Source organism: Syngnathus typhle, linkage group LG10 (assembly GCF_033458585.1).
Source record: "Syngnathus typhle isolate RoL2023-S1 ecotype Sweden linkage group LG10, RoL_Styp_1.0, whole genome shotgun sequence".
Classification (NCBI taxonomy): domain Eukaryota; kingdom Metazoa; phylum Chordata; class Actinopteri; order Syngnathiformes; family Syngnathidae; genus Syngnathus; species Syngnathus typhle.
Genome location: NC_083747.1, coordinates 14,033,370 through 14,060,000, shown reverse-complemented (window position 1 = coordinate 14,060,000; position 26,631 = coordinate 14,033,370). Strand labels below are relative to the sequence as shown.

Below are 26,631 nucleotides of genomic sequence, written 5' to 3'. Positions count from 1 at the left end.
GTTTTTGCGGATGGCTAATGCTATAACGATAGCTGCTATACGCGTGAGGCTATTTCATGTCAAAATAGGCTGCTCTGTTCATGTTTCGAGTAATTCTACGGATTGATATGGAAGGGAATCGTAGGTAAGTAGTACCAATGCGTTAGATCGAACTTTGGTCAGTTCTGATCATTTTATAGGAGCTCGTTTGAGAGACGCGATTGTTTGTTTACACTTTGCTGAGGCTCATGGGAGATTGCAAGCTGAGGGTCATTGGTTTTTGCGGATGGCTAATGCTATAACGATAGCTGCTATACGCGCGAGGCTATTTCATGTCAAAATAGGCTGCTCTGTTCATGTTTCGAGTAATTCTACGGATTGATATGGAAGGGAATCATAGGTAAGTAGTACCAATGCGTTAGATCGAACTTTGGTCAGTTCTGATCATTTTATAGGCACTCGTTTGAGAGACGCGATTGTTTACACTTTCCTGAGGCTCATGGGAGATTGCGAGCTGAGGCTCTTAGGAAATTGCGGATGGCTAATGCTATAACGATAGCTGCTATACGCGCGAGGCTATTTCATGTCAAAATAGGCTGCTCTGTTAATGTTTCGAGTAATTCTATGGATCGATATGGAAGGGAAACATAGGTAAGTAGTACCAATGCGTTAGATCGAACTTTAGTCAGTTCTGATCATTTTATAGGAGCTCGTTTGAGAGACGCGATTGTTTACACTTTGCTGAGGCTCATGGGAGATTGCGAGCTGAGGCTCATAGGAAATCGCGGATGGTTAATGCTATAACGATAGCTGCTATACGCGCGAGGCTATTTCATGTCAAAATAGGCCGCGCTGTTAATGTTTCGAGTAAATCTACGGATCGATATGGAAGGGAAACATAGGTAAGTAGTACCAATGCGTTAGATTGAACTTTAGTCAGTTCCAATCATTTTATAGGAGATTGTTTGAGAAACGCGATTGTTTACAGAGGGCTCGTTGGTTATTGGCTAGTGGGTGCAGACCGCAACCCTAGTCAACCTCAGTTGGTTGCAGTAAAGCTTCTATTTTATGCGCCTTATATATGGACAAAGTTTTAAAATGGGCCGTTCATTGAAGGTGCGCCTTATACCCCGGTGCGCCTTATAGGGTGGAAAATACGGTATATATATATATATATACGGTATATATATATATATATATATATATTAGGGGTGTAAATCGCGGGTTTTGTCACGATACGATATAATATCGATATAAAGAACTACGATACGATATTTGCCGATATCTTAAAGCCTGCTGCGATTCATTCACAATATATCGCGATATAGTGCTCTACGATCGATTTTTTTTTTTTTTAGTAAAAAATATATAACAATATCCTGATTTATAACAATTCATACGCGAAATCAACAAGGCACTGCAAACTCTTTATTTAGGAAATTACAAGAGTATTGTAGTATACAAATTGCTTACTTTAACACTGAACTTTGATGTCGTGTTTTTTCTTTAAATGTGCGGCGAGATTTGTGCTCCCTGAATATTTGATCACCGCATGGCAGGATTTACAAACTGCACGTGTCTTGGCCGTTGAGCCATCTTTTCTTTGGAATCCAAAGCGCTTCCAAACGAATGACTTGAAGCCTAAAGGGGAGCAAATTTCCTCGTCTTTTTGGACACTAGCCATAGCACCAGCCCAGGAGCCGCGGACTAGTTGTCCCCTCCCCTTTCACGCGCGTGCTCTGCTCACAACACAACAACGCCGGAAAGAGGAAGCAAGCAACAATGAACTGGATTTCAAAATAAAGTCGCGTCTAATGTCCGAGGTCAAACACGGCGATATAAATCGATGTTTACCTTTAGCATCGATACCAATAAATCGTAGAGCATTATATCGATTAATCGATGTGTATCAATGTATCGTTACACCCCTAATATATATATATATATATATATATATATATATATATATATATATATATATATATATATATATATATATATATATATATTTTTTTTTTGTACCCATGTATAATGCGCAACCCATCGCTGTTGCCATCGCTTGGTATTGCTACATCCACTACAACGGCCTTCTTCTGCTGTTTGTCCACCACCACAATGTCCGGTTGGTTCGCCATCACCATCTTGTCAGTCTGGATCTGGAAGTCCCACAGGATCTTGGCTCGCCCGTTCTCTGCCACCTTAGGGGGTGCTTCCCAGTTTGAACTTGGGGCTTCCAGTCCATACTCTGCACAGATGTTCCTGTACACTATGCCAGCCACTTGGTTATGACGTTCCATGTATGCTTTCCCTGCTAGCATCTTACACCCTGCTGTTATGTGCTGGACTGTCTCAGGGGCCTCTTTGCACAGCCTACACCTTGGGTCTTGTCTGGTGTGGTAGATCTTGGCCTCTATTGCTCTGGTGTTCAGAGCCTGTTCCTGTGCAGCCATGATGAGTGCCTCTGTGCTGTCCTTCAGTCCAGCTTTTTCCAGCCATTGGTAGGATTTCTTGATGTCAGCCACTTCACTTATCTGCCGATGGTACATCCCATGCAGGGGTTTGTCCTCCCATGATGGTGTCTCTAGCCACTCTTCCTCTGTTTGCCATTGTCTGAGACATTCACTGAGCACGTCATCCGTTCGGGCCTTTTCCTTGATGTACTCATGGATCTTGGCTGTTTCATCCCGAACAGTGGCTCTCACACTCAGTAGTCCTCGGCCTCCTTCTTTACGGCTAGTGTACAGTCTCAGGGTGCTGGACTTAGGGTGGAACCCTCCGTGCATGGTTAGGAGCTTCCGTGTCTTGACATCTGTGGTCTGCGTCTCTTCCTTTGGCCAGCTTATTATTCCTGCAGGGTATCTGATGACTGGCAGGGCGTAGCTGTTTATTGCCCGGATCTTGTTCTTGCCATTTAGCTGACTTCTGAGGACTTGCCTTACTCGTTGTAGGTATTTGGCTGTGGCTCCTCTCCTTGTGGCTTCATCGAGGTTGCCATTTGCTTGTTGGATACCAAGGTACTTGTAGCTGTCCTCAATGTCTGTTATTGTTCCTTCTGGGAGTGAGACCCCTTCTGTATGGACTACCTTCCCTCTCTTTGTCACCATGCGACCGCACTTCTCTAGTCCGAATGACATTCCAATGTCTGTGCTGTAGATCCTGGTTGTGTGGATCAGTGAATCGATGTCTCGCTCGCTCTTGGCATACAACTTTATGTATAGGAGGTGACTGATGGTGGCCCCATTTTTGAGTCGGTATCCGTAGCCAGTCTTGTTGATTATTTGGCTAAGGGGGTTCAGACCTATGCAGAACAGCAGTGGGGACAGAGCATCTCCTTGGTATATGCCACATTTGATGGAGACTTGTGCAATTGGCTTGTAATTGGCCTCAAGGGTTGTTTTCCACAGTATATATACATACATACATACATACATAGTACATACGCACGCACGCACGTACGCACGCACACACGCACACACACGCACACACACACACACACACACACACACACACACAGTAATCCCTCGGATAATTGGTTCACGCAATAAAAAGTGTAAGTGTAAACCCTGACAACGTGATTCTACAATTTACGGATAGATTGACTCGGATTTGGTGTGAAAACGTTGTATTTGATTTTCTCTCGACCAGAGGCGTAGCCAGGAATTTTTCCAGTAAAGGCGCACGCCCACAGGAAAAAAAATCTAACATCACCCATGCCGTTTGCTGATCGCTAAAACAACATCCGGGTCAGGGAGGCAAACGGTGAATGGATAACATCGCGCACACAGAATAGCGCAAGGCATATTCGCGCAAGACCGAAAGAAAAAAACGGCATGAAAATTAAGAATTGAAAAAGCTCGATTTTTTTTCAACCGGGGCGCAGGGAGTCCTAACCGGGGCGCCGCCCCGGCTCGCCCCGGCTTGGCTACACCTCTCCTCTCGACTGATCGCAACGAAACTTGGTCTTTGTTTGATATATTCAACCACATTGTTGCGAAAATCATTCAAACCTCCCTGTTCTTTACAAAAGTGCACTATTTATTCTCTTGATCAAATTAATTCTTTTGCATTACTGTATGTTTTCATGATCGTGCCTCCTGTTTTCTCGTATAATTAGGTTTTTCTCCAATTATTATAGTGAGGCAAAAAAAGTAAAGTAAAAGAATAGCTCGTTTGTTTTTGTTTTTCCGGGGTGTTGTTTCTGACCGGTCACTCAATACAGACGGACCAACTCGACATGTCGACAGCGGAAAAAAAGCCCGTCCAAGTTTCTCCAAATGAGGACGGCGACAAACTGCAGCTAATTCAAGGTGAACATTTTTACGCTGCGCGTTGTTAACGAGTTTTTTTTAGTTTTGGGGAGAAGGTCAGCAGTGTCGCGTACGCGCGCGACCGCCTGCGTGTCCTTTGGAGCCTTGGTCCCCAACCTTTTTTGCGCCATGGTCCGGTTACGTGTCAGAAATATTTTTGCGGACCGGCCTTTATATAAATAAATAATACATTTATAGTAAATGTATAAATACGATGAAATAAAATGATACGACTGGCACAAAAACAAGTATAAACGACATATTTATTTATTTTTATTTATTTATTATTCATTAAATGTTATTAATAAAACTCACCTTTACGTTGAATCAGTGGGAGCACTGAGCTTGTTTCTCAGAAACGAGCCGGTCCCATCTAGGCGTAATCGGAGACAATGACACCCGAAGTGGTTAAGGTTTGTCTTTTGATGCAGGTCTCTATATGCAGAAGCAGTTTTGAAGGCTTCATTGCCTCGTTAGCTAGCCTGCTAGGGGAGAACATGCAAACTCCACACAGGGAGGGCCGGAGGTGGAATCGAACTCGCACCCTCCTAACTGTGAGGCGTACGTGCTACCCAGTGCGACACCGAGCCGCCCCAATGTTTTTATATTTTTCAAAATAAATTCTTACTCATTTTTGCTAGTTCTGCGGGCTCGACTGGGGAAACATGTCACGTGACCGGGACGAGCGTCTTGACCTGAATTAATTGATCGTTGATAAAAGAAAAAAAAAAATTCCTTGGCGGCCCAGTACCAACTGTGGTTGGGGACCTCTGCCTTGGAGGACAGCGCATCGCAGTGAGAGGGAACGGGTTGTGTGAAAGTACGCGAAGGTGTGGGACCTTTGTGCTTCCGGTGTGTAGGTGCTGTCTTCCTGGCGGCTGCGTCATCTTTGGGCCTGATCGCAGGCTTCGGATCCACTTTGGCTTTGGCCAAGAAGAACGATCCGGACTGCTTCAGCAAGGTGACAGTTTTCTTTTTGCCAGCGCACACTTTCTCTCTTTGAGTTGAATTTGCACCAGTTTTTCTCAGTTGTCCATTGTGATCATCGAAAAAAATGCATGAATGACAATAATTGTTCTCATGTCCAAGTCGGTTCTTTTGTGGCTGTCACAAATGCAGGGTCAGTTCAACTCCAATTCTGGGTTGTTTCCACTCTATGTGTTTGATATATATTATCCAAATGCCCTGTCAGATTTACAGCAATTTAGTATTTCTGGATTGTTTCAATTCCTGTAAGTCTTTTGGTTCAGTAATCTGTCCAAATGCTTGGCCACCTTAATCAGTCCACGATACGAGTTCCAATACCTTACAGTCCTTTCAAAGTGTTAATTACAATTCCTTTACCATTAAAACAGCAAACCTTAACTTAGATTTGGTCACAATTTTGCATGTATTTTGAATCATTAAAATTGTGTGCAAACTATCAGTTGACGATAAGAAATTCATTAAACCGAATGAGAGTAACAGTGCAAAACAACAAGTAACAGTGCACAAGTAACAGTAGACCCTCTTGCACGCTTACCTGTTTAAAGACGGACTTGACAAACATCTTGATCAGTGGCAAGAAACAGGATTGCAGTTGAGCAGGAGAAGGACTGCCCGTTGAAATGTTTTCACGTGCGGTGATGTGATGACTTGCACGTTTCTGCCCCAGCAGGGTGTGACGGCGGCGCTTCCCGAGAGTGGCGGGGCGCTGGCGCTGCGAGCTCTGGGCCGTGGCTCGGCGTACACGTGCCTTGCCGTGGGTGTGCTCAGCCTGGGCGCATGCAAGCTGCTCGGCGTCGGCAGTGTACGTCCTCTTCCGCCTGGTCCGCCACCACGGAGGAGAAGCCACGCCTCAACAGTTGTTTTTCTTTCAGCTGTCCGACCTCAGACGGAAGATGGCATTGTTGTTGCCACCCATCTCCAGGTCGGAAGCGGCGCCGAGGTCTGACTTGAGCAACCTCGACTCGCTCTTCAGGTCCAAGTGAGCGGACGGAACGTAGGCGGTTGGCGTGTGTCGGAAAGCCACCGTTTGTGACTTGGCTTTGTAGGACTGTGGGAATGTTTTCTGTTGGTGTTGGCTTCATACACATCAACAAGCTTGCATGTCAGAAACAGGTTAGTGGACTTCCTGCGTGTGCTGCCGTAAGTACTAGCTGAACTTGCAAAAATATTTGTTTCTTTATGGTTGGTGACTCTGTGGACGTAATACAAATAAATGTCATCTGAATGCAAAGCTTTGCCCCCTGGGGGTCTTCTGCCATAGCGCAGCACTGCACGCCACATAATCAACAAATCCCCCAACAACAAACTTGAGGCTGGTAAAAATACAGAGTGGCCAGTAACTCAGGTAAATCGCCAGCCGCAAAAGTCCATTGGGCCCCGATGCAGAGTCATTATAGATGGAGTGATCTGTCGTAAATAATTAGTGTAGATATTTTAATTTCAGCACAAAATACATGGATTTTTCAAAGTGCAACTGTGCATACGCAAAAGCCAAATAAGTAATGAATCATTATCGTGATCACAATTCTGTAAACCCTTTTGGGAGCATCTTCCATAGGAACGCGTCATATGATTGTTAAGCTGACATCATCATTGGGGAGCTTCCGGAGGAACCGAAACCGGATCTGGTGTCAACGATGACTGCATCATCCTGGAGATGAGACCTTGTGGGCGGGATCTCAGAGATTTACCGCTTTAAGCTATCAGCATGGACATGAAGACGAAGACCACGGTCGTTGTCATTATCATTGAACTCGTCCGAGGTCCTGTCGGGACACAAGATGAGATCATATATATCAGGGGTCATCAACCTTTCCTAAACCAAGAGCTACTTCCTGGGTACTGATTAAGCCTGCAGGGGTGTCAGGATCCAGTTCTCGGGGGCCGAATCCCTACATGTTTTCCAAGTTTCCCTCGTTAAACACACCTGATTCAATTAATCAGGCTCCTGCTGAAAGTGAGGACGAACCGGACATTTGAATCAGGTGTGTTTAACAAGGGAAACTTGGAAAACATGTAGGGATCCGGCCCCCGAGGAAAAGAGTTTGACACCCCTGGATTAAGGCAAAGGGCTACCAGTTTGACACACACTTCTGAAATAGCCAATTTGCTCAATTTGGCTTTCAGTATGTGTTATTATTGTTATTTGCAGTTCACATGTAAGTGTGATTTTAACAAGAATAGCAAAAATACAGCCAAACCTTGGTTTTTGACCACAATCCGTTTCAGAAGGCGGTTCGAGAAGCGAATCGGTCAAATTCCAAATCTATTTTTCCCCATTATAAATAATGGAATTTTATTTAATCCAACTGCGCACCGCCGAACGCGCAACCGTAACGCGTCGCCCTACGCGCAACTGCACCGAGCTGGTCGCATTATTGTGACAGAGCCGTCGCTAAAGTTAAGAAAATATTTTCAAAGTCCTGATGTACTTTCCAAAATTTAAGTGGACCTAAGTGCGCAGGGACCTTAATTTTGTCCGATCGCGCAACTGCAACGCACCGCCGAACGCGCAGCGCGTCGCCGACCGCGCAACTGCACTGCGCTGGTCGCATTATTGTGACAGAGCCGTCGCTAAAATTTAGAAAATATTTTTAAAGTCTTGATGTACTTTCCAAGTGGACCTCAGTGCGCAGGGAGCTTAATTTGGTCCGATCGTGCAACCGTAGCGCACCGGGCGCACACTGTCGCATTGCTTTAAGAGCGTCTTGGTGTTTTAGGATGGCTTTACTGCTCCCACTTACCGTTTTTTTCCGTGTATAGTGCGCCCCCATGTATAGTACGCACCCCTAAAAATGGCATGCTGATGCTGGAAAAAAGCTTGTACCCATGTATAATACGCACCCAATTTTTATGAATTTTTTTTAAAAATAAAATATTTTTTTTTCTTTTTTTTTTTTAAGTCCCAATGATCGTCACACACGCAGGGAGGCAATGGGTCCCATTTTTATAGTCTTTGGTATGGTCTTAACTAGGCTGGATGTAATTTTTTTTGTTGGCGTTGATTTCTCCGACTGCCCGTAAACGCACCACCGCGCTCCGTGCGCATGGAGCGTGTTTGAAGTGAACAGCAGAGAAGAAAGGAACAAGGCAAAGTGTTGTGAAATAAAATATTACCTGTAATACGGATTTAGGTAGAGAACTGAACTCTCGCTCTTTATATAGCTGACGTGTCTTGCTCATCCGTTCTGCGCATCTGTAATGGCGGCCTCCGTATGATATCCGGTTTGCGTGTGCGCGAGAGAGAGCGAGAGAGAGAGCGCGCGAGAGAACGCTCAACCGTAGCGCGCCGCCGACCGCCCAACTGCACCGGGCTGGTCGATTATTGTGACAGAGCCGTCGCTGAAATTTAGAAGATATTTTTAAAGTCCTGATGTACTTTCTAAAATTTAAGTGGACCTCAGTGCGCACTGCGCAGGGAGCTTAATTTGGTGCGGTCGCGCAACCGCAGCGCGCCGGGCGCTCACTGTCGCATTGCTTAAAGAGCGCCTTTGTGTTTTAGGATGAACAGCAGAGACCAAAGGAACAAGGCAAAGTGTTGTGAAATAAAATATTACCTGTAATACGCATTTTGTTATTTGCTGATTGAAACTGCTAATTAAACTGTGAATTGAAACTAATAGGAAGAAAAAAACTCTCGCTCTTTATATAGCTGACGTGTCTTGCGCATCCGTTCTGTGCATTTTATTTCACAACACTTTGCCTTTCTTCTCTGCTGTTCACTTCAAACACGCTCCATGCGACCGCAATGCTCTCGTATCAGACGCTTGCTCGATCACCTGCTCGTTTGCTGTCCCGTGCGCGCACGAAGCGCGGTGGTGCGTTTACGGGCAGTCGGAGAAATCAACGCCAACAAAAAAAATTACATCCAGCCTAGTTAAGACCATACCAAAGACTATAAAAATGGGACCCATTGCCTCCCTGCGTGTGTGACGATCATTGGGACTTAAAAAAAAAATAAAAAAAAAAAAATTTTTTTTTTTTTTTTGTACCCATGTATAATGCGCACCCCAGATTTTAGGACAATAAATCAGTTAAATTTTGCGCACTATACACGGAAAAAACGGTACTTTCTTTGGAGGCATGATTAGGGGTTAATACAATACTCAAAGTAACGAAAATACAATAAAAAACGGAGTCATTCGGCATCCGGGCCGCGCGGTCGGGTTTTCTCGGGTCCTCCCGGCTCATCTCGCGAGGTTCGACCTCCGAATTTTGTCCGACAACAGAAGCAAAAGAATCTCTAAGTTTTTGTTCGAATTCCGATTTGTTCGAGAACCAGGATGTTCGAAAACCGAGGTTTGACTGTAAAATAAATAGATGCAGCTCACTGACTAGTGCCGCTATTTGAGCTAATGTTAAAACAGTCCAGCGGACAACTCATGTGGTCCTCACAGGCGACCTGGTGCCGGCAGGCACCGTGTTGGTGACCCCTGCTATATATCAAGTGCTCGCACTCCTGGGTGTGGCTTCGCAGTCCTCACCGCCGTGGCTGGTGATCAGCATGTCGGCCGTGTGCTCCAGGGACCCGTTGTTGGGCTCTGCCCAGATGTTGAGCAGTTGGCACATGAGCGGGTAGATGTGGACGCTGTCAAAGGGCTCGGACAAGAAGTTCTTCTTAAAATCAGGTCCAAAGGCCCTGAAGATCATCTTCATGTCCATCTCGCCGTTATGGAAGCCGTGATCGCCTTTGTTCACGTACACGATGAATCTCTGGCAGGGGGGGGAAAAAAACGCCTTTTCCTTGTTAGTGAACGGAATGGAATAGGTCATTTTGACCTGGTTATATGTTAAAGCTTGTGAGTAGTTAGTAGGTACATCAGCAGCTCCACGTGCAGTACTGACCGAAAAGTAGTTGGCTATGTTAAAGGGGATGTCAAATAAAAAATTAAATTGACAATAACATGTTCTATGCGCCTGCACTAGTCCAAACACAGTCTTTTGATGAATATTGCGCTTGTGGAAATTTGAATTAGGCAACAAAATCCACTCTTTTTTATCCATCTCAGGGGGCAGCCAATATGCCACTTGCTGTCGACTACAAACGACATGGCAAGGCCTTAGACCCTAAATTAGGGCTATGCTGAGCCGTGACGCTTACCTGTTGCGCAAGCGCACGGCAGATCATGCCTCAGCAACACTAATGTGGCCAACTGCTTCTCCAACAAGCATTTGGAGCCCAAAACGAATGTTGTTAGATGAGCTATGGCACACTGACCGAGTTGAGGTTGAAGCCAAGATCTGCTATGATGACGACGGGTGGCAGGCGTCCGCTCCTGGCCAGGTGGAAACTCTCGGGCATGTCACCCTTCCTGTAAACGGTCAGGTTAGGAGCCTTAGCCAGGGCCTCCAATACTTCCTGCTCCTTTCCGGGCCACGGGGTCAGGATTCCGAAGCCTCCGTAGTCCAGAATCTCAAAGCTAGCCATCTTGAGCAGATTCAAGTACTTGTTGAGCACGATCTCATCCACCAGAGGGCGCTTCTTGACAGTGGTCATGCCGTGGTCAGAAGTGATGATGACGTTGAGGGTGGCGTCCAGCCCGTGGAGCCCAATGGCATCCCTCAGGTAACCCACTGTACGATCGATCTGCCGGATGATGGCCTTCCGATCCGGGTGGTCGGGGCCCCGGGCATGGCCCACGTTGTCGGGCTCACCGTAGTACAGGGTGACCAGGTCAAAGTCCTCCTTAGAGAACCAGCTCAGAACCGTGTCTATGTTTTGCCGCCACTCAGTCTCGTTGTCATCGGGGTGGCCCGACTCCTCCACAACGGCCCGATTCACCGCCTGTCCGCTGTAGTTGGCGCCACCTCCGGGGTAGTAGAAAGAGGCCGTCTTCAGACCCTGATCCAAAGCCAGGAAAATTACATATGTTCATTTTTTGTTGTCTCAATTACCGTTTTTTTCCGTGTATAGTGCGCCCCCATGTATAATACGCACCCTAAAAATGGCATGCTGATGCTGGAAAAAAGCCTGTACCCATGTATAATACGCACCCAATTTTTATGATTTTTTTTTTTTTTTAAGTCCCAATGATCGTCACACACGCAGGGAGGCAATGGGCCCCATTTTTATAGTTTTTGGTATGGTCTTAACTAGGCTGGATGTAATTTTTTTTGTTGCCGTTGATTTCTCCGACTGCCCATAAACGCACCACCGCGCTCCGTGCGCGCACGGGAAAGAGGCGTGCGGACGTGAAAAAGGCGGCTCTGTATGGGAGAGACGTTGAAGAGGAATAAAAACACCCTTGGAAACCAAAACTTGGTGATTTCAAGTTTCATTTCGAGGGACATTTGTCACGTCTCGTCCCCAGTTTTGCTATGTGTCTAGGTTGCCATAGTTTCTGTTCGCGTCGCCCCTCTCTTCCTGTGTCACCTCAATCGATGTAACGTGTTTTGTATTTAAGTCCTGTCTGCCCCTCGCTCACCGTCGGATCATTGTATGTGTTACTGTCATGATGTTTGCTTTCTGTTCCTGTCTTTGGTAATGTCACCCTGTCTTTTTGTTCCACGACTTTGTCGGTCAGTCCTGTTGTTGGTTTTGTTTTCTAAAAAAAAAAAAAAAAAAAAAATTTAAAAAAAAAAATTTAAAAAATGTTTGTACCCATGTATAATGCGCACCCCAGATTTTAGGACAATAAATTTGTTAAATTTTGCGCACTATACACGGAAAAAAACGGTAATTGAGAACATTGCCAATGAGACAACTTGGGGTTCATTGTCTCGCCCAAGGACACTTTGACAGCGGACATTCCGGTGATCATTAGTCACAACTGAGGCACAGCCACCTGAATTATATCACTTGTCATGTTGCAAACGGCTAGACCAGTACTTCACACCCTTCACTATCCTCATGTAGCTTACTGATTGCAGCTTCAGCATGCAGTCAACATAGCTTGAATATAATAAGCATAATAACATAGCTAGTAACTGTTGGCCTGCTGTTTGTAAGAGTGCTGGAGTGGGCGACGGCAGTCTTACAAAATCTCTGACAATTTTGAAATTCCTCCCGGACATTTTTTTAGGTCTCAAAAGTAGGACGTGTCCGGGAAAAAGAGGACGTCTGGTCACCCTAGCTTAACCTCATGAGGGTCACGTGCGGGCTGGAGCCTGTTCCTGTAGTCTCTGAGTGGTAGGTGGGGTCAACCTCGAACCGGTCGCAGGGCACACATAGACAAGTGATCACTCACACCTACGTACGTACGGTCAATGTGGAGCGGTCAATTGGCCTCCCACGTATTTATTTTGAAATGGAATCCCATGCAGGCATGGGGAGAAATGCAAAGCACACAGAAATGCCAAAGCCAAAATCAAAGCCAGCACCTCTGAACTGTGAGGCGGATGTGCGCCAAAGTGCCGCCCCAAGCATGACGTGAATATCCTTATTTGTTTGCCCAGTACTTCAACGTAACTGTTAATTTAGCTTACCATGCTCTTGTGACTGACGTCTGACAACATGGGACATTGATTGACCGGCAAATGTTAGCTGTCACCTGGTTCTGCGCCGTAATCCAGAGCGGCAAAACGCCATTGTCCCACCACTCGGAGCGCCTCAGGGTATCCTTGTGAGGGACCTTCTGGTTGGTCTGCGTGTTGAACATCATGTTGTGGACCACCTCGTGGTCCTCCACCCAGCGGCCTAAGGAAAAACAAAGAAGATGCGCTTCGGGCAAGTGGAAGAGGAATTTTTGCAGGAAATGAACTTATGGTTTGAGTTTCTCCAGCAACCTGTGATGGTGGTGAAGTGCGACGGTGAGGTCATGGTGAGCATGGGCGGCGTGATGTACTTGGCCTTGACACCATCCCGTGCCAGCCGGTCCAGGTTAGGCGTGGCCACATCCTGATCGTAGTCCCAACGGAAGCCGTCGAAGGAGATCAGCAGGAGGCGATGTTTGCTCCCCACACCCCTTCGGCACCTGGGCGGCTTCGCGGCGGCCCAGGCCAAGAGGACGATGAGGAGAAGGAAGACGGGTCGCAGCCTGGCGCTCGCCATGATGTTGCTGTTGTGAGCATTCGCGGCAGCCGAGTGGCTTGGAGGAGGGCGGTGCTCGTTAACGATTGACAGGCTGATTGCACTATGCTGATGTCTTCAAGCAGACCTTGGACTGGCAATGCACTTTGATTGAAATTTGCATGCATTGCCATCACGCACACGGGAAAACCTGCACGTAGGGCAGACTCTGTACTCAAGTGTCACCACTCAATGTCAGGACACATGTGGAGAAACAATGGACTGGTCGCCAGTCCAGGTCAGGGTGCATGTGGACAAAGGTGCGTTCCCACATTGGACCAATGCGTTGGCCAGTCATGTTGCACGTGTGTGTCCGCTCACGAGCGTTCCGTTGAGTGTTCCGTCTGTACGACTGGTCTTTGAATGCACCCCGCTTCAATGGCAGAACGCGGATGAATTTAAAGACATCAAATGAGAATAATCCTTTATAAAAATTAAAATTGACTGACGCAAACGTGAGTTCTTCATGTTTTTATTGAAAACAACATAGTGCTGACGGCGTACGACATCGGTTTTTCGCTATAATTCGGTATAATTCGAGGTAGTCCACCCTCACCCAAAGTTAAGGTTTCATGGGAATATTATTGTCATAATTGTCTGGACCATATATGATAATTGTTTAATGGTAGTTATTGATAGATCTTGAAGATGTCAAGTTATAGGTGCATAAGACTATGTTGACGTAATCTCGATTTCTTTGTGTGTCTTGGCATGAAGGAATTGACAATAAAGCTGACTCCGACTCCGACTTCATGCACGTTCACTGTAAGAGGGGAAGAGATGTTGTGTATTTTGGGCTAACTCAAATTCCGTAGTAGAAAAACCCCGGAAGTGGGATGGGCGCATTCTGTGTTGTTGTGGTACGCCATGTGAACGCACTGTGAGTAAGGAATAAAGCAGTTATCATTCACGTCGTTGTCCGACCTATTCTTGCTATCTAAGAACCTGGAAAATAGTAAGGATATAACATATATCACGGGTCATTACGACGAGTTTGGTGGAGTTTTTACTGCTTCTTCCAACTCCTACCGCGCTGACTGTAACCTGACATTCTCTGGCTGCGTCTTGCCTCTTTTTTTATTGTCGGACTCGGTGGACTCGGTCAAAATCAGCACCGAGTCCGGCAAAAATGACCGAGTCCGAACCGAGTCCACAGCCCTGCCTGATTTATAAACAATTCATACGCAAAATCAACAAGGTACTGCAAACCCTTTATTTAGGAAATTACAAGAGTATTGTAGTATACAAAGTGCTTATTTTAACACTGGACTTTATCAAATTCCTATATTTTTTCTCACATAAGTAGAGAAAAATGAATATTCTTTCTTTTTTTGTAATACCATTAACTTTAAAGTGCATTACTGAACTATTTATTTACAATAATTTTAATTGTCCGTTGAGCCATATTTTCTTTGGAATCCAAAGTGCTTGGAAACGAATGACTTGTAGCCCAAAGGGGAGCGAATTTCCTCGTCTTCTTGGACACTAGCCATAGCACCAGCCCAGGAGCCGCGTAGTTGTCGGCTCCCCTTTCACGTATCTGCTCTGCTCACAACACAACTCGCCGCGCACTGCTCCCGGAAAGAGGAAGCAAGCAACAATGAACTGGATTTAAAAATAAAGTCGCGTCTAATGTCCAAGGTCAAACACGGCAATATAAATCGATGTTTACGTTTAAAATCGATGCCAATAAATCGTAGAGCATTATATCGATTAATCGATGTGTATCGATGAATCGTTACACCCCTAGTCTTCACACATAAAAACATTCAATAAAGCACATGGAATCATAAACTTGTTTTCGATCGTGCGTACCACTCCGTTTGAAAAGACATGCTCCGAAGTCCCGTTGTCCGAATCAAACCTTTTAACTCCGGAGTTGGTCTTCCTTTACTGATGACCTCCTGCTTCGACCAAAAATCCATCGTTGAAAATCGAAAAAAAACGAATGTAAAACGAAATAAATGGAAAACTGCTCCTCAGTTGTTCACTGTAAATTTGAACTGAAGATCACTTATTCTACAGGTGGGTGCATGAAGCATCCCGGAATCACTGCCATAAGGCTGGAGAACTTTTTTCGTTGCCTCCGTTGGGTCTCTTTTCAAAGCCGTTTTGTTCATCTAAAACAGTGCTTCTCAATAATTTTCTGTGATGGTTTGTGCTGGAAAAAATACAATAAAATAATAATAAACATATTAATAACACATATTAAATTAAATAACAGCAATAAATAATATTCAATTCAAAGTAATCAGCAACATTAACTTAGGAGCACAATATATAAAACATTTTAACCTACACAACAAAAATGAATAAAACAATTTGTACTCAAAATGAGGCAGCATGACGGAGACCATATCCACGGCTGCAGGTAGTATCAGCTCTTCTGCAACGGTGAAGTTTTTTTTCTTGCACTGAGCAATTTGGTACGCTGCTTTATATGATGCTTACAGTGCTTGCTGATTGACTGAAGTAGCATTCACAAAATGGAATGATTGTTGGCAATATTCAGCCCGTTTTCGCTGAAAAACCTCAAGCATCTTATCAGCGTGATTGGGGTGCAATGACTTTATAAGTGCCACCTTAATTTATTTGGCTTCATATTAGGGGTGTAACGATTCATCGATACACATCGATTAATCGATAAAATGCTCTACGATTTATTGTCATCGATGCTAAACGTAAACATCGATTTATATCGCCGTGTTTGACTTCGGACATTAGACGCGACTTTATTTTGAAATCCAGTTCATTGTTGCTTGCTTCCTCTTTCCGGGAGCAGTGCGCGGCGTTGTGTTGTGAGCAGAGCAGGCACGTGAAAGGGGAGTCGACAACTAGTACGCGGCTCCTGGTCTGGTGCTATGGCTAGTGTCCAAAAAGAAGAGGAAATTTGCTCCCCTTTAGGCTTCAAGTCATTCGTTTGGAAGCACTTTGGATTCCAAAGAAAAGATGGCTCAACGGACAAGACACGTGCAGTTTATAAATCCTGCCATGCGGTGATCAAATATTCAGGGACCACAAATCTCGCCGCACATTTAAAGAAAAAACACGACATCAAAGTTCAGTGTTAAAGTAAGCACTTTGTATACTACAATACTCTTGTGATTTCCTAAATAAAGAGTTTGCAGTACCATGTTGATTTTGCGTATGAATTGTTATAAATCAGGATATTGTTCTATATTTTTTATTTAAAAAAAAAAAATCGATCGTAGAGCACCATATCGTGATATATCGTGAATGAATCGCAGGAGGCTTTAAGATATCGGCAAATATCGTATTGTAGTTCTTTGTATCGATATGATATCGTATCATGACAAAACCCGCGATTTACACCCCTACTTCATATTGTCCGCTGCCAACATTGTAAGGCACAGTAAACACACCGGTCTTTCCTCGTCTCCCATTGTACCATTGTGCCGAGCGCTACGCTACGTACGCTTCGTCATATTTCCTTGTCTTAGCTTTCACGGGGCCGGCTCTACGCAGGGGCAAGAGGATCCTGCTCCTTCAAATAAAAAATCTAGAAGTGAAAAATCCGCTGATAGAAACACACATTATTCAGCCCCCTCTCTTCTCTCCCCGCACCACCAGACTCTCAAACAGCTTCATACTCCAGGCAGTCAGGATCCTGAACTTGCTTCCCCGTTCTGCGTAGCGTCCTGTACTAGGGGTGTAAATCGCGGGTTTTGTCACGATACGATATAATATCGATACAAAGAACTACGATACGATATTTGCCGATATCTTAGAGCCTGCTGCAATTCATTCACGATATATCGCGATATAGTGCTCTACGATCGATATATATTTTTTTTTAATAAAAAATATAGAACAATAACCTGATTTATAACAATTCATACGCAAAATCAACAAGGTACTGCAAACTCTTTATTTAGGAAATAAGAGTATTGTAGTATACAAAGTGCTTATTTTAACACTAAACTTTGATGTGTTTTTTCTTTAAATGTGCGGCGAGATTTGTGCTCCCTGAATATTTGATCACTAGGGGTGTAACGATACATCGATACACATCGATTAATCGATATTATGCTCTACGATTTATTGGCATCGATGCTAAAGGTAAACATCGATTTATATCGCCGTGTTTGACCTCGGACATTAGACGCGACTTTATTTTGAAATCCAGTTCATTGTTGCTTGCTTCTTCTTCCGGGAGCAGGGAGCAGTGCGCGGCGTTGTTGTGTTGTGAGCAGAGCAGGCACGTGAAAGGGGAGTCGACAACTAGTACGCGGCTCCTGGGCTGGTGCTATGGCTAGTGTCCAAAAAGACGAGGAAATTTGCTCCCCTTTAGGCTTCAAGTCATTCGTTTGGAAGCACTTTGGATTCCAAAGAAAAGATGGCTCAACGGACAAGACACGTGCAGTTTGTAAATCCTGCCATGCGGTGATCAAATATTCAGGGAGCACAAATCTCGCCGCACATTTAAAGAAAAAACACAACATCAAAGTTAAGTGTTAAAGTAAGCAATTTGTATACTACAATACTCTTGTAATTTCCTAAATAAAGAGTTTGCAGTACCTTGTGGATTTTGCGTATGAATTGTTATAAATCAGGATATATTTCTATATTTTTTATTAAAAAAATATATATATCGATCGTAGAGCACTATATCGCGATATATCGTGATTGAATCGCAGCAGGCTTTAAGATATCGGCAAATATCGTATCGAAGTTCTTTATATCGATATTATATCGTATCGTGACAAAACCCGCGATTTACACCCCTATTGATCACCGCATGGCAGGATTTACAAACTGCACGTGTGTTTTCCGTTGAGTCATCTTTTCTTTGGAATCCAAAGTGCTTCCAAACGAATGACTTGAAGACTAAAGGGGAGCCAATTTCCTCGTCTTTTTGGACACTAGCCATAGCACCAGCCCAGGAGCCGCGTACTAGTTGTCGACTCCCCTTTCACGTGCGTGCTCTGCTCACAACACAACACGCGCAGTGCGCTCCCGGAAAGAGGAAGCAAGCAACAATGAACTGGATTTCAAAATAAAGTCGCGTCTAATGTCCGAGGTCAAACACGGCGATATAAATCGATGTTTACGTTTAGCATCGATGCCAATAAATCGTAGAGCAGTATATCGATTAATCGATGTGTATCGATGTATCGTTACACCCCTATCCTGTACTTTTACTGTCTGTATGCACACTGGCTTTTATTCGTTGTGTTATCTATTTATTTATTATTTATTGTTACTCTTATTTATTGTTTGTGCCTTCTTGTTTTTTATATTGCGTTGTTTACTTGTGTGTCTATCGTGTAATATGTCTTGTCACCGTGGGATAGGGAAAACGTAATTTCGATGTCTTTGTGTGTCTCGGCATGTGAAGATGTTGACAATAAAGCAGACTTTGACTTTGACTTAGTCGCACTGAAGCCGAGCGCTACGCTACGTACGCTCCGTCATATTTCCTTGTCTTAGCTTTCACGGGGCCGGCTCTACGCAGGGGCAAGAGGATCCTGCTCCTTCAAATCAGAAATTTAGAAGTGAAAAATCCGCTGATAGAAACACACATTATTCAGCCCCCTCTCTTCTCTCTTGTCGGTGCAGTGTGTCCTCGCACAGCCTGCTGTCAGGACTCCGCGCCCCTCCGTAAACATCCAATCACTGTGAGTATGCAAATGAGACCAGACGCAGCCGGAGAGTGTCAAGTTACAGTCAGCGCGGTAGGAGTAGGAAGAAGCAGTAAAAACTCCACTAAACTCGTCGTAGCGACCCGTGATATAACTAATGATTAACAACAACTCAAATAATAGTTAATATAACATTCATATATATATATATATATATGGGAAATGGGCGAGATGTGAGAACCTAACACTGTTGGAGTGCTACTACTCCAGTAAACCAAGTCAGAGGGGGTACATGAAGAGAATGTGGGAGCAATGGAAACAGCGATATCCACACTCACCACTAACCACTAAACACCTAGTGACTCAGTGCTCCAATATCCAGAAACGGCAATTGATATCGCAACTTGAGATTGACGAGTTACAACACAGTTGCCAAAACAAACGGGAACCCGAATTCCAGGTCAGAGGGGAGTCAACATCAACTGCCCAAGAAATTGGGTACACAGCCCCAAGAGGATATGCAAGCCTGAACAAGACAGCAACTGACCTGAAAGATAAGATCATGACTCGAATGAACAGCGGCCAACCCCGACGCCAACTACAAAGGCTAAGTGAAGCACCACCAGAAAGTCTGGTTGAAGATCTGAATGCAGCACTGAGAGCAATCCCTACAACCACCATCACTGAAACCAATGAGTTGATATACACTTCAGCAACAGTGATCCTGGAGATGCTTGGTTACAAGAGCAATATCAAGCATGAGATACAAGACCCACCATGGAAAAGAAGGTTGGAGGCTAAGATCAAGACAGTGCGGAGAGACGTGAGCCAACTATCAGAGATCCAGAAAGGTGCAATGAAGAAACCAGCACCCAAGAAGTACAGCCAGATGAACGTACCTGAAGCACTAGAGACTGCCAAACAGAGGCTCCTAGCCCTGTCCAGTCGCCTAAAGAGATACACAAGAGAAAGTGAAGCCAGGCGAATAAACAGGCTCTTCACAACCCAACCAGGAAAAGTGTACTCTCAATGGCAGGGTAACAACAGCAGAACAGACCCACCAAGGCTGGAGACTGAGCAAGACTGGAAGGGCATATGGGAGAAGGACACATCACACAACAGTGAGGCACAATGGCTAGTTTTTCTAAGAGAAGACCACAGCAACCACCCTGAGCAGAACCCAGTTACCATCACTGTGGCAGACATCCAAGAGAGAGTCTCAGGTATGAAGAACTGGACAGCACCCGGGCCAGCTATGATCCATGCCTACTGGATTAAGAAGCTCACTGCACTCCATGAGCGCCTAGCAGAACAAATGAACCAGCTACTAAAAGTTGGAACCCACCCCGAATGGTTAGCTGAAGGACGCACAATCCTGATCCTGAAGGATCCCACAAAGGGTACAGTCCCATCCAACTATCGGCCAATAACCTGTCTCCCTACAACATGGAAGATCATGTCAGGCATCATAGCGGCTAAGATAAGTGTACACATGGCTCAATACATGAGCACAACACAGAAAGGCATAGGCAACAATACCAGAGGAGCCAAACACCAGCTGCTGGTTGACGGAACAGTCGCCCGAGACTGCAAGACTCGACACACCAACCTGTGCACTGCCTGGATTGATTACAAGAAAGCCTACGACTCCATGCCACACTCATGGATCACTGAATGCTTGGAACTGTACAACATCAACAGGAACCTGAGAGCCTTCATTGCAAACTCGATGGGACTGTGGAAAACAACCCTTGAGGCCAATTACAAGCCAATTGCACAAGTCTCCATCAAATGTGGCATATACCAAGGAGATGCTCTGTCCCCACTGCTGTTCTGCATAGGTCTGAAGCCCCTCAGCCAAATAATCAAAAAGACTGGCTACGGATATCGACTCAAAAATGGGGCCACCATCAGTCACCTCCTATACATGGATGACATAAAGTTGTATGCCAAGAGCGAGCGAGACATCGATTCACTGATCCACACAACCAGGATCTACAGCACAGACATTGGAATGTCATTCGGACTAGAGAAGTGCGGTCGCATGGTGACAAAGAGAGGGAAGGTAGTCCATACAGAAGGAGTCTCACTCCCAGAAGGAACAATAACAGACATTGAGGACAGCTACAAGTACCTTGGTATCCCACAAGCAAATGGCAACCTCGATGAAGCCACAAGGAGAGGAGCCACAGCCAAATACCTACAACGAGTAAGGCAAGTCCTCAGAAGTCAGCTAAATGGCAAGAACAAGATCCGGGCAATAAACAGCTACGCCCTGCCAGTCATCAGATACCCTGCAGGAATAATAAGCTGGCCAAAGGAACAGACGCAGACCACAGATGTCAAGACACGGAAGCTCCTAACCATGCACGGAGGGTTCCACCCTAAGTCCAGCACCCTGAGACTGTACACTAGCCGTAAAGAAGGAGGCCGAGGACTACTGAGTGTGAGAGCCACTGTTCGGGATGAAACAGCCAAGATCCATGAGTACATCAAGGAAAAGGTCCGAATGGACGACGTGCTCAGTGAATCTCTCAGACAATGGCAAACAGAGGAAGAGTGGCTAGAGACACCATCATGGGAGGACAAACCCCTACATGGGATGTACCATCGGCAGATAAGTGAAGTGGCTGACATCAAGAAATCCTACCAATGGCTGGAAAAAGCTGGACTGAAGGACAGCACAGAGGCACTCATCATGGCTGCACAGGAACAGGCTCTGAACACCAGAACAATAGAGGCCAAGATCTACCACACCAGACAAGACCCAAGGTGTAGGCTGTGCAAAGAGGCCCCTGAGACGGTCCAGCACATAACAGCAGGGTTTAAGATGCTAGCAGGGAAAGCAAACATGGAACGTCATAACCAAGTGGCTGGCATAGTGTACAGGAACATCTGTGCAGAGTATGGACTGGAAGCCCCAAGTTCAAAGTGGGAAACACCCCCTAAGGTGGCAGAGAACGGGCGAGCCAAGATCCTGTGGGACTTCCAGATCCAGACTGACAAGATGGTGATGGCGAACCAACCGGACATTGTGGTGGTGGTGGTGGACAAACAGCAGAAGAAGGCCGTTGTAGTGGATATAGCAATACCAAGCGATGGCAACATCAGGAAAAAAGAACTTGAGAAGCTAGAGAAATACCAGGGCCTCAAAGAAGAGCTTGAGAAGGCCTGGAAAGTGAAGGCCTCGGTGGTGCCCGTGGTCATTGGGGCACTTGGGGCAGTGACCCCCAAACTGGAGGAGTGGCTACAGCAGATTCCAGGAACAACATCAGACATCTCAGTCCAGAAGAGTGCAGTGCTAGGAACAGCCAAAATACTGCGCAGAACCCTCAAGCTCCCAGGCCTCTGGTAGAGGACCCGAGCTTGGAGTGGGAGACCACCCGCGGAGGGTGAGAGGGGAATTTATATATATATATATATATATATATATATATATATATATATATATATATATATATATATATATATATATATATATATATATATATATATATATATATATATTTGTGCAGTCAAATGGGGAATAGTCTGCGGTTTTTTCTACCCACTGGGAGCGTTTCTCAAGTCACAAGCACATCTGTACACTGCATCTAAAAGACTGAGGACAAATGAGCGGTGTCTGCCGGACCCCTACGTGTAGCCCCGCCCCTCTGCACAGTTTTATTTCAAACTGCTCAGGGAAATATTTTTTTAAAAAAGAATTCAGTAGATAGATGTTTTTCTCAAAACTTCACTTTGCACTCCACCATTCAGCTGCTCACAAAGAGAGAGTTAATGCTGCGAGATGCATCCTTTTTTCAGAGCATTTAAAACAAGTATTGCTCCTCTTGCATGTACTGAAAGCAAAGTCAAAGTCAGCTTTATTGTCAATCTCTCCACATGTCACAACACACAAAGAGACTGAAATTACGTTTTTCTCTATCCCACGGTGACGAGACACAACACGATAGACATACATGTACGCGACACAATATAAAAACAAGAAGGCAAAAACAATCAAACAATCAATAGTAAGAGTGATGAATAAATAAACAGATAACACAATAAATAACGGAGCCAGCAAGCATAGCGCAAAAGTAAAAAACATCATAAACAAAAAGGCACAAACAATAAATAAGAGTAATAACAAATAATAAATAATAAGAGCCAGTGTGCATTCAGACAGTTCAGACAGTAAAAGTACAGGACGCTACGCAGAACGGGGGAGCGAGTTCAGGATCCTAACAGCCTGGAGTATGAAGCTGTTTGAGAGTCTGGAGGTGCGGGAGCGCAGGCTTCTGTACCTCTTCCCAGAGGGCAGAAGCTCGAACAAAGAGTGAGCGGGGTGACTCGCATAACTCACAATCGTGGTCGCCTTGCGGGTGAGATGGGAGGTGTAAATGTCCTTCAAGGAGGGGAGCGAAGCACCAGCAATCTTACCAGCAGTGTTCACTATGCGCTGCAGGGCCTTCAAGTTGTAGTCAGTGCAGCCGCCACCCCAAACAGCAATACAGCTGGAGAGGACGTTCGCAATGGTGCCGCGGTAAAATGCAGTCATGACGGCCGGAGGAGCGCTCGCTCGCCTGAGTTTCCGCAGGAAGTACAGGCGGCGCTGGGCTTTCTTTGCCAGTGATGCGGTGTTGGTGGACCAGGAGAGATCCTCACTGATGTGCACCCCCAGGAACTTGGCGCTGCTCACTCTCTCCACCACAGCACCGTCGATGGTCAGCGGCAGGTGTTGGGTGTGACCCTTCCGGAAGTCCACAACAATCTCCTTGGTCTTGTCGACGTTCAGCAGGAGGTTGTTGTCCCTGCACCACGTGGTCAGAAGGTCAACCTCCAGCCTGTATTGAGTCTCGTCTCCCTTGGTGATGAGACCCACCAGAGTCGTGTCGTCAGCAAACTTCACGATACGGTTGTCGCTGTAGGTTGCAGTGCAGTCATGCGTCAGGAGGGTGAAGAGCAGCGGACTGAGCACGCAGCCTTGGGGGGCCCCCGTGCTCAGCGTGATGCTGGCGGAGATTTTGTCGCTAACACGTACTACCTGTGGCCTCTGACAGAGGAAGTCCAGTAGCCAGTTGCAGAGGTAGGTACTGAGGCCCAGCGCGTCAAGTTTGCTGATGAGGCGTTGTGGCACAATGGTGTTGAAGGCAGAACTGAAGTCCACAAACAGCAATCTCACATACGAGTCCCTCCTCTCCAGGTGGGTGAGGGCCGAGTGGAGGGCAGAGCAGATGGCATCCTCAGAAGACCGCTTGGCTCGGTACGCAAACTGGAAGGGGTCAGTGGTGGGGGGGAGAACGGATCGGATGTGCTCCATGACAAGCCGCTCAAAGCACTTCATGATGATGGGCGTAAGTGCCACGGGGCGGTAGTCATTGAAGCAGGACGGAGCAGTAATGCTGCTGCTAGTACTAGTGCATCAGAGGCAGTAGGTACTAGCTAGTGTCAGGGTTTTCCAAAACTACAGTTTTTTTTCCGTGTATAGTGCGCCCCCATGTATAATACGCACCCTAAAAATGGCATGCTGATGCTGGAAAATAGCCTGTACCCATGTATAATACGCACCCAATTTTTATGATTTATTTTTTATTTTTTTTATTTTATTTTTATTTTTTTTAAGTCCCAATGATCGTCACACACGCAGGGAGGCAATGGGTCCCATTTTTATAGTCTTTGGTATGGTCTTAACTAGGCTGGATGTAATTTTTTTTGTTGGCGTTGATTTCTCCGACTGCCCCTAAACGCACCACCGCGCTCCGTGCGCGCATGTGAAAAAGGCGTGCGGACGTGAAAAAGGCGGCTCTGTATGGGAGAGACGTTGAAGAGGAATAAAAACACCTTTGGAAACCAAAACTTGCCCCTCGTCGTGACTCGGAGCCGCAACAAATGTTTCGGATTTGTGTAGAGTACATTGTGACAGACAGCAAACGAGCAGGTGATCGAGCAAGCGTCTGATACGAGAGCTTTGCGGTCGTATGGAGCGTGTTTGAAGTGAACAGCAGAGACGAAAGGAACAAGGCAAAGTGTTGTGAAATAAAATATTACCTGTAATACGCATTTTGTTATTTGCTGATTGAAACTGCTAATTAAACTGTGAATTGAAACTAATAGGTGGAGAACTGAACTCTCGCTCTTTATATAGCTGACGTGTCTTGCGCATCCGTTCTGCGCATCTGTAATGGCGGCCTCCGTATGACGTCCGGTCCGCGATGGACATTAAAAACCAAACAATATTTGACAATAACACACCTTCAAGGATTGCACCATCGCATCAAACGATGTGTCGGCAATTATGAATTTTACTAAGTGTGTTGGGCAGGATGGCTGAATGCGATGCGCGATTGACAACAAACAAGAAGAAAGGTGATTTCAAGTTTTATTTCGGGGGAGATTTGTCATGTCTCGTCCCCAGTTTTGCTATGTGTCTAGGTTGCCATAGTTTCTGTTCGCGTCGCCCCTCTCTTGCTGTGTCACCTCAATCGATGTAACGTGTTTTGTATTTAAGTCCTGTCTGCCCCTCGCTCACCGTCGGATCATTGCATGTGTTACTGTCATGATGTGGTTTCTGTTCCTGTCTTTGGTAATGTCACCCTGTCTTTTTGTTCCACGTTTTTGTCGGTCAGTCCTGTTGTTGGTTTTGTTTTACCATGACTTTCTTTAAAAAAAATAAAATAAAAAAAAATTTAAAAATGTTTGTACCCATGTATAATGCGCACCCCAGATTTTAGGACAGTAAATTAGTTAAATTTTGCGCACTATACACGGAAAAAAACGGTATCTTGATCATATGATTATGTTGGAATGTATGTAACCAGTAATAAATAACCTAGGTAGATTAGTTTTATGCTTATGTTGGTGTGTAACCAGTAATAAATAACCTAGCTTGTTCCATGCTACACAGTGTCGTAGAACATCCCCTGCTCTGCTAATCTAGAGGTCAAGGGCTTTTTAACTTGTCTATTCAGTCTACTGTCACCCCCACCCTTTTTCTCTTCAAAGTCAAGTCAAAGTCAAAGTCAGCTTTATTGTCAATCTCTCCACATGTCACAACACACAAAGAGACCGAAATTATGTTTTTCTCTATCCCACGGTGACGAGACACATAACACGATAGACATACATGTACGCGACACAATATAAAAACAAGAAGGCAAAAATTCAAACAATCAATAGTAAGAGTGATGAATAAATAATAAATAAACAGATAACACAATAAATAACGGAGCCAGCAAGCATAGCGCAAAAGTAAAAAACATCATAAACAAAAATGCACAAACAATAAATAAGAGTAATAACAAATAATAAGCTACTGGATGTGCGGAGGAAGGGAAGGGGCTGGCAGTACCTTGTCGACTGGGAGGGTTATGGGCCAGAAGAGCGGCAATGGCTGCCGCGCAGTTACATCCTGGATCCCGGTCTGCTGGAGGACTTCTACGCTGCTCACCCCGCTGCTCCTGGTCCGTCTGGGATCCGGCCCTAGAGGGGGGGGTTATGTCATGCTGTCGGGTTTTGTAGATTGTTTTGTTTTGTCCTGTCCTTCGTGTTATCACTTCCTGTTTTATTTTGTACATTTCAGACCATGGGTCCTTCCTCTGCACGGCCGTCCACTTGACCTCCCTGTTTTGATAACTACGTACACCTGTGTCGTCCGCCCTGATTGTCTGCACCTGTGTCCTCCCCCTTCCGTGTGTGTATTTAGCCTGCGTCTTCCCCTTGTCTTGTGCCAGTGCGTCTTGCTAGTAATGATCACCAGCGACTCCAT

The 26,631-nt window shown here is 45.4% G+C and overlaps 2 protein-coding genes across 7 annotated transcripts; one reads left to right on the top strand and one right to left on the bottom strand.

Moving 5' to 3' along the window:
* Positions 1-3,716: 3,716 nt before the first annotated feature.
* On the top strand, positions 3,717-6,504 carry tmem242 (transmembrane protein 242). 5 transcript variants are annotated; one of them, XM_061289138.1, is made up of 5 exons: positions 3,717-3,738; positions 4,199-4,286; positions 5,147-5,247; positions 5,941-6,075; positions 6,146-6,504. In XM_061289138.1, exons 2-5 carry the CDS (start codon positions 4,214-4,216, stop codon positions 6,254-6,256), a joined length of 420 nt encoding a protein of 139 aa, XP_061145122.1. In that variant the 5' UTR covers positions 3,717-3,738; positions 4,199-4,213; the 3' UTR covers positions 6,257-6,504. The 5 variants fall into 5 exon arrangements, with proteins under 5 accessions (XP_061145122.1, XP_061145119.1, XP_061145120.1 ...); XM_061289135.1 differs by lacking the exon at positions 3,717-3,738 and adding an exon at positions 3,745-3,938 and having other exon boundaries at positions 5,117-5,247; XM_061289136.1 differs by lacking the exon at positions 3,717-3,738 and adding an exon at positions 3,747-3,938 and having other exon boundaries at positions 5,117-5,247; positions 5,944-6,075.
* A 215-nt stretch (positions 6,505-6,719) lies between these two features.
* On the bottom strand, positions 6,720-26,375 carry zgc:153896 (uncharacterized protein LOC569930 homolog). 2 transcript variants are annotated; one of them, XM_061289133.1, is made up of 6 exons: positions 26,215-26,375; positions 12,999-13,300; positions 12,764-12,909; positions 10,492-11,115; positions 9,758-9,986; positions 6,720-7,039 (listed from the first exon to the last, which is right to left on the bottom strand). In XM_061289133.1, exons 2-6 carry the CDS (start codon positions 13,261-13,263, stop codon positions 6,969-6,971), a joined length of 1,335 nt encoding a protein of 444 aa, XP_061145117.1. In that variant the 5' UTR covers positions 13,264-13,300; positions 26,215-26,375; the 3' UTR covers positions 6,720-6,968. The 2 variants fall into 2 exon arrangements, with proteins under 2 accessions (XP_061145117.1, XP_061145118.1); XM_061289134.1 differs by lacking the exon at positions 26,215-26,375 and having other exon boundaries at positions 12,999-14,325.
* Between the last annotated feature and the right edge of the window lie 256 nt (positions 26,376-26,631).

Excerpts from the sequence above, each read along its gene's own strand:
- tmem242 (XM_061289135.1), top strand. The coding sequence starts at position 4,214 with ATGTCGACAGCGGAAAAAAAGCCCGTCCAAGTTTCTCCAAATGAGGAC. Across the intron at positions 5,248-5,940 it reads ATCCGGACTGCTTCAGCAAG|CAGGGTGTGACGGCGGCGCT; the intron begins GTGACAGTTTTC and ends TTTCTGCCCCAG. Across the intron at positions 6,076-6,145 it reads AGCTGCTCGGCGTCGGCAGT|CTGTCCGACCTCAGACGGAA; the intron begins GTACGTCCTCTT and ends TTTTTCTTTCAG.
- zgc:153896 (XM_061289133.1), bottom strand. The coding sequence starts at position 13,263 with ATGGCGAGCGCCAGGCTGCGACCCGTCTTCCTTCTCCTCATCGTCCTC. Across the intron at positions 11,116-12,763 it reads GGATTACGGCGCAGAACCAG|GGTCTGAAGACGGCCTCTTT; the intron begins GTGACAGCTAAC and ends GCTTTGGATCAG. Across the intron at positions 7,040-9,757 it reads GCTGATCACCAGCCACGGCG|GACCTCGGACGAGTTCAATG; the intron begins GTGAGGACTGCG and ends GTGTCCCGACAG.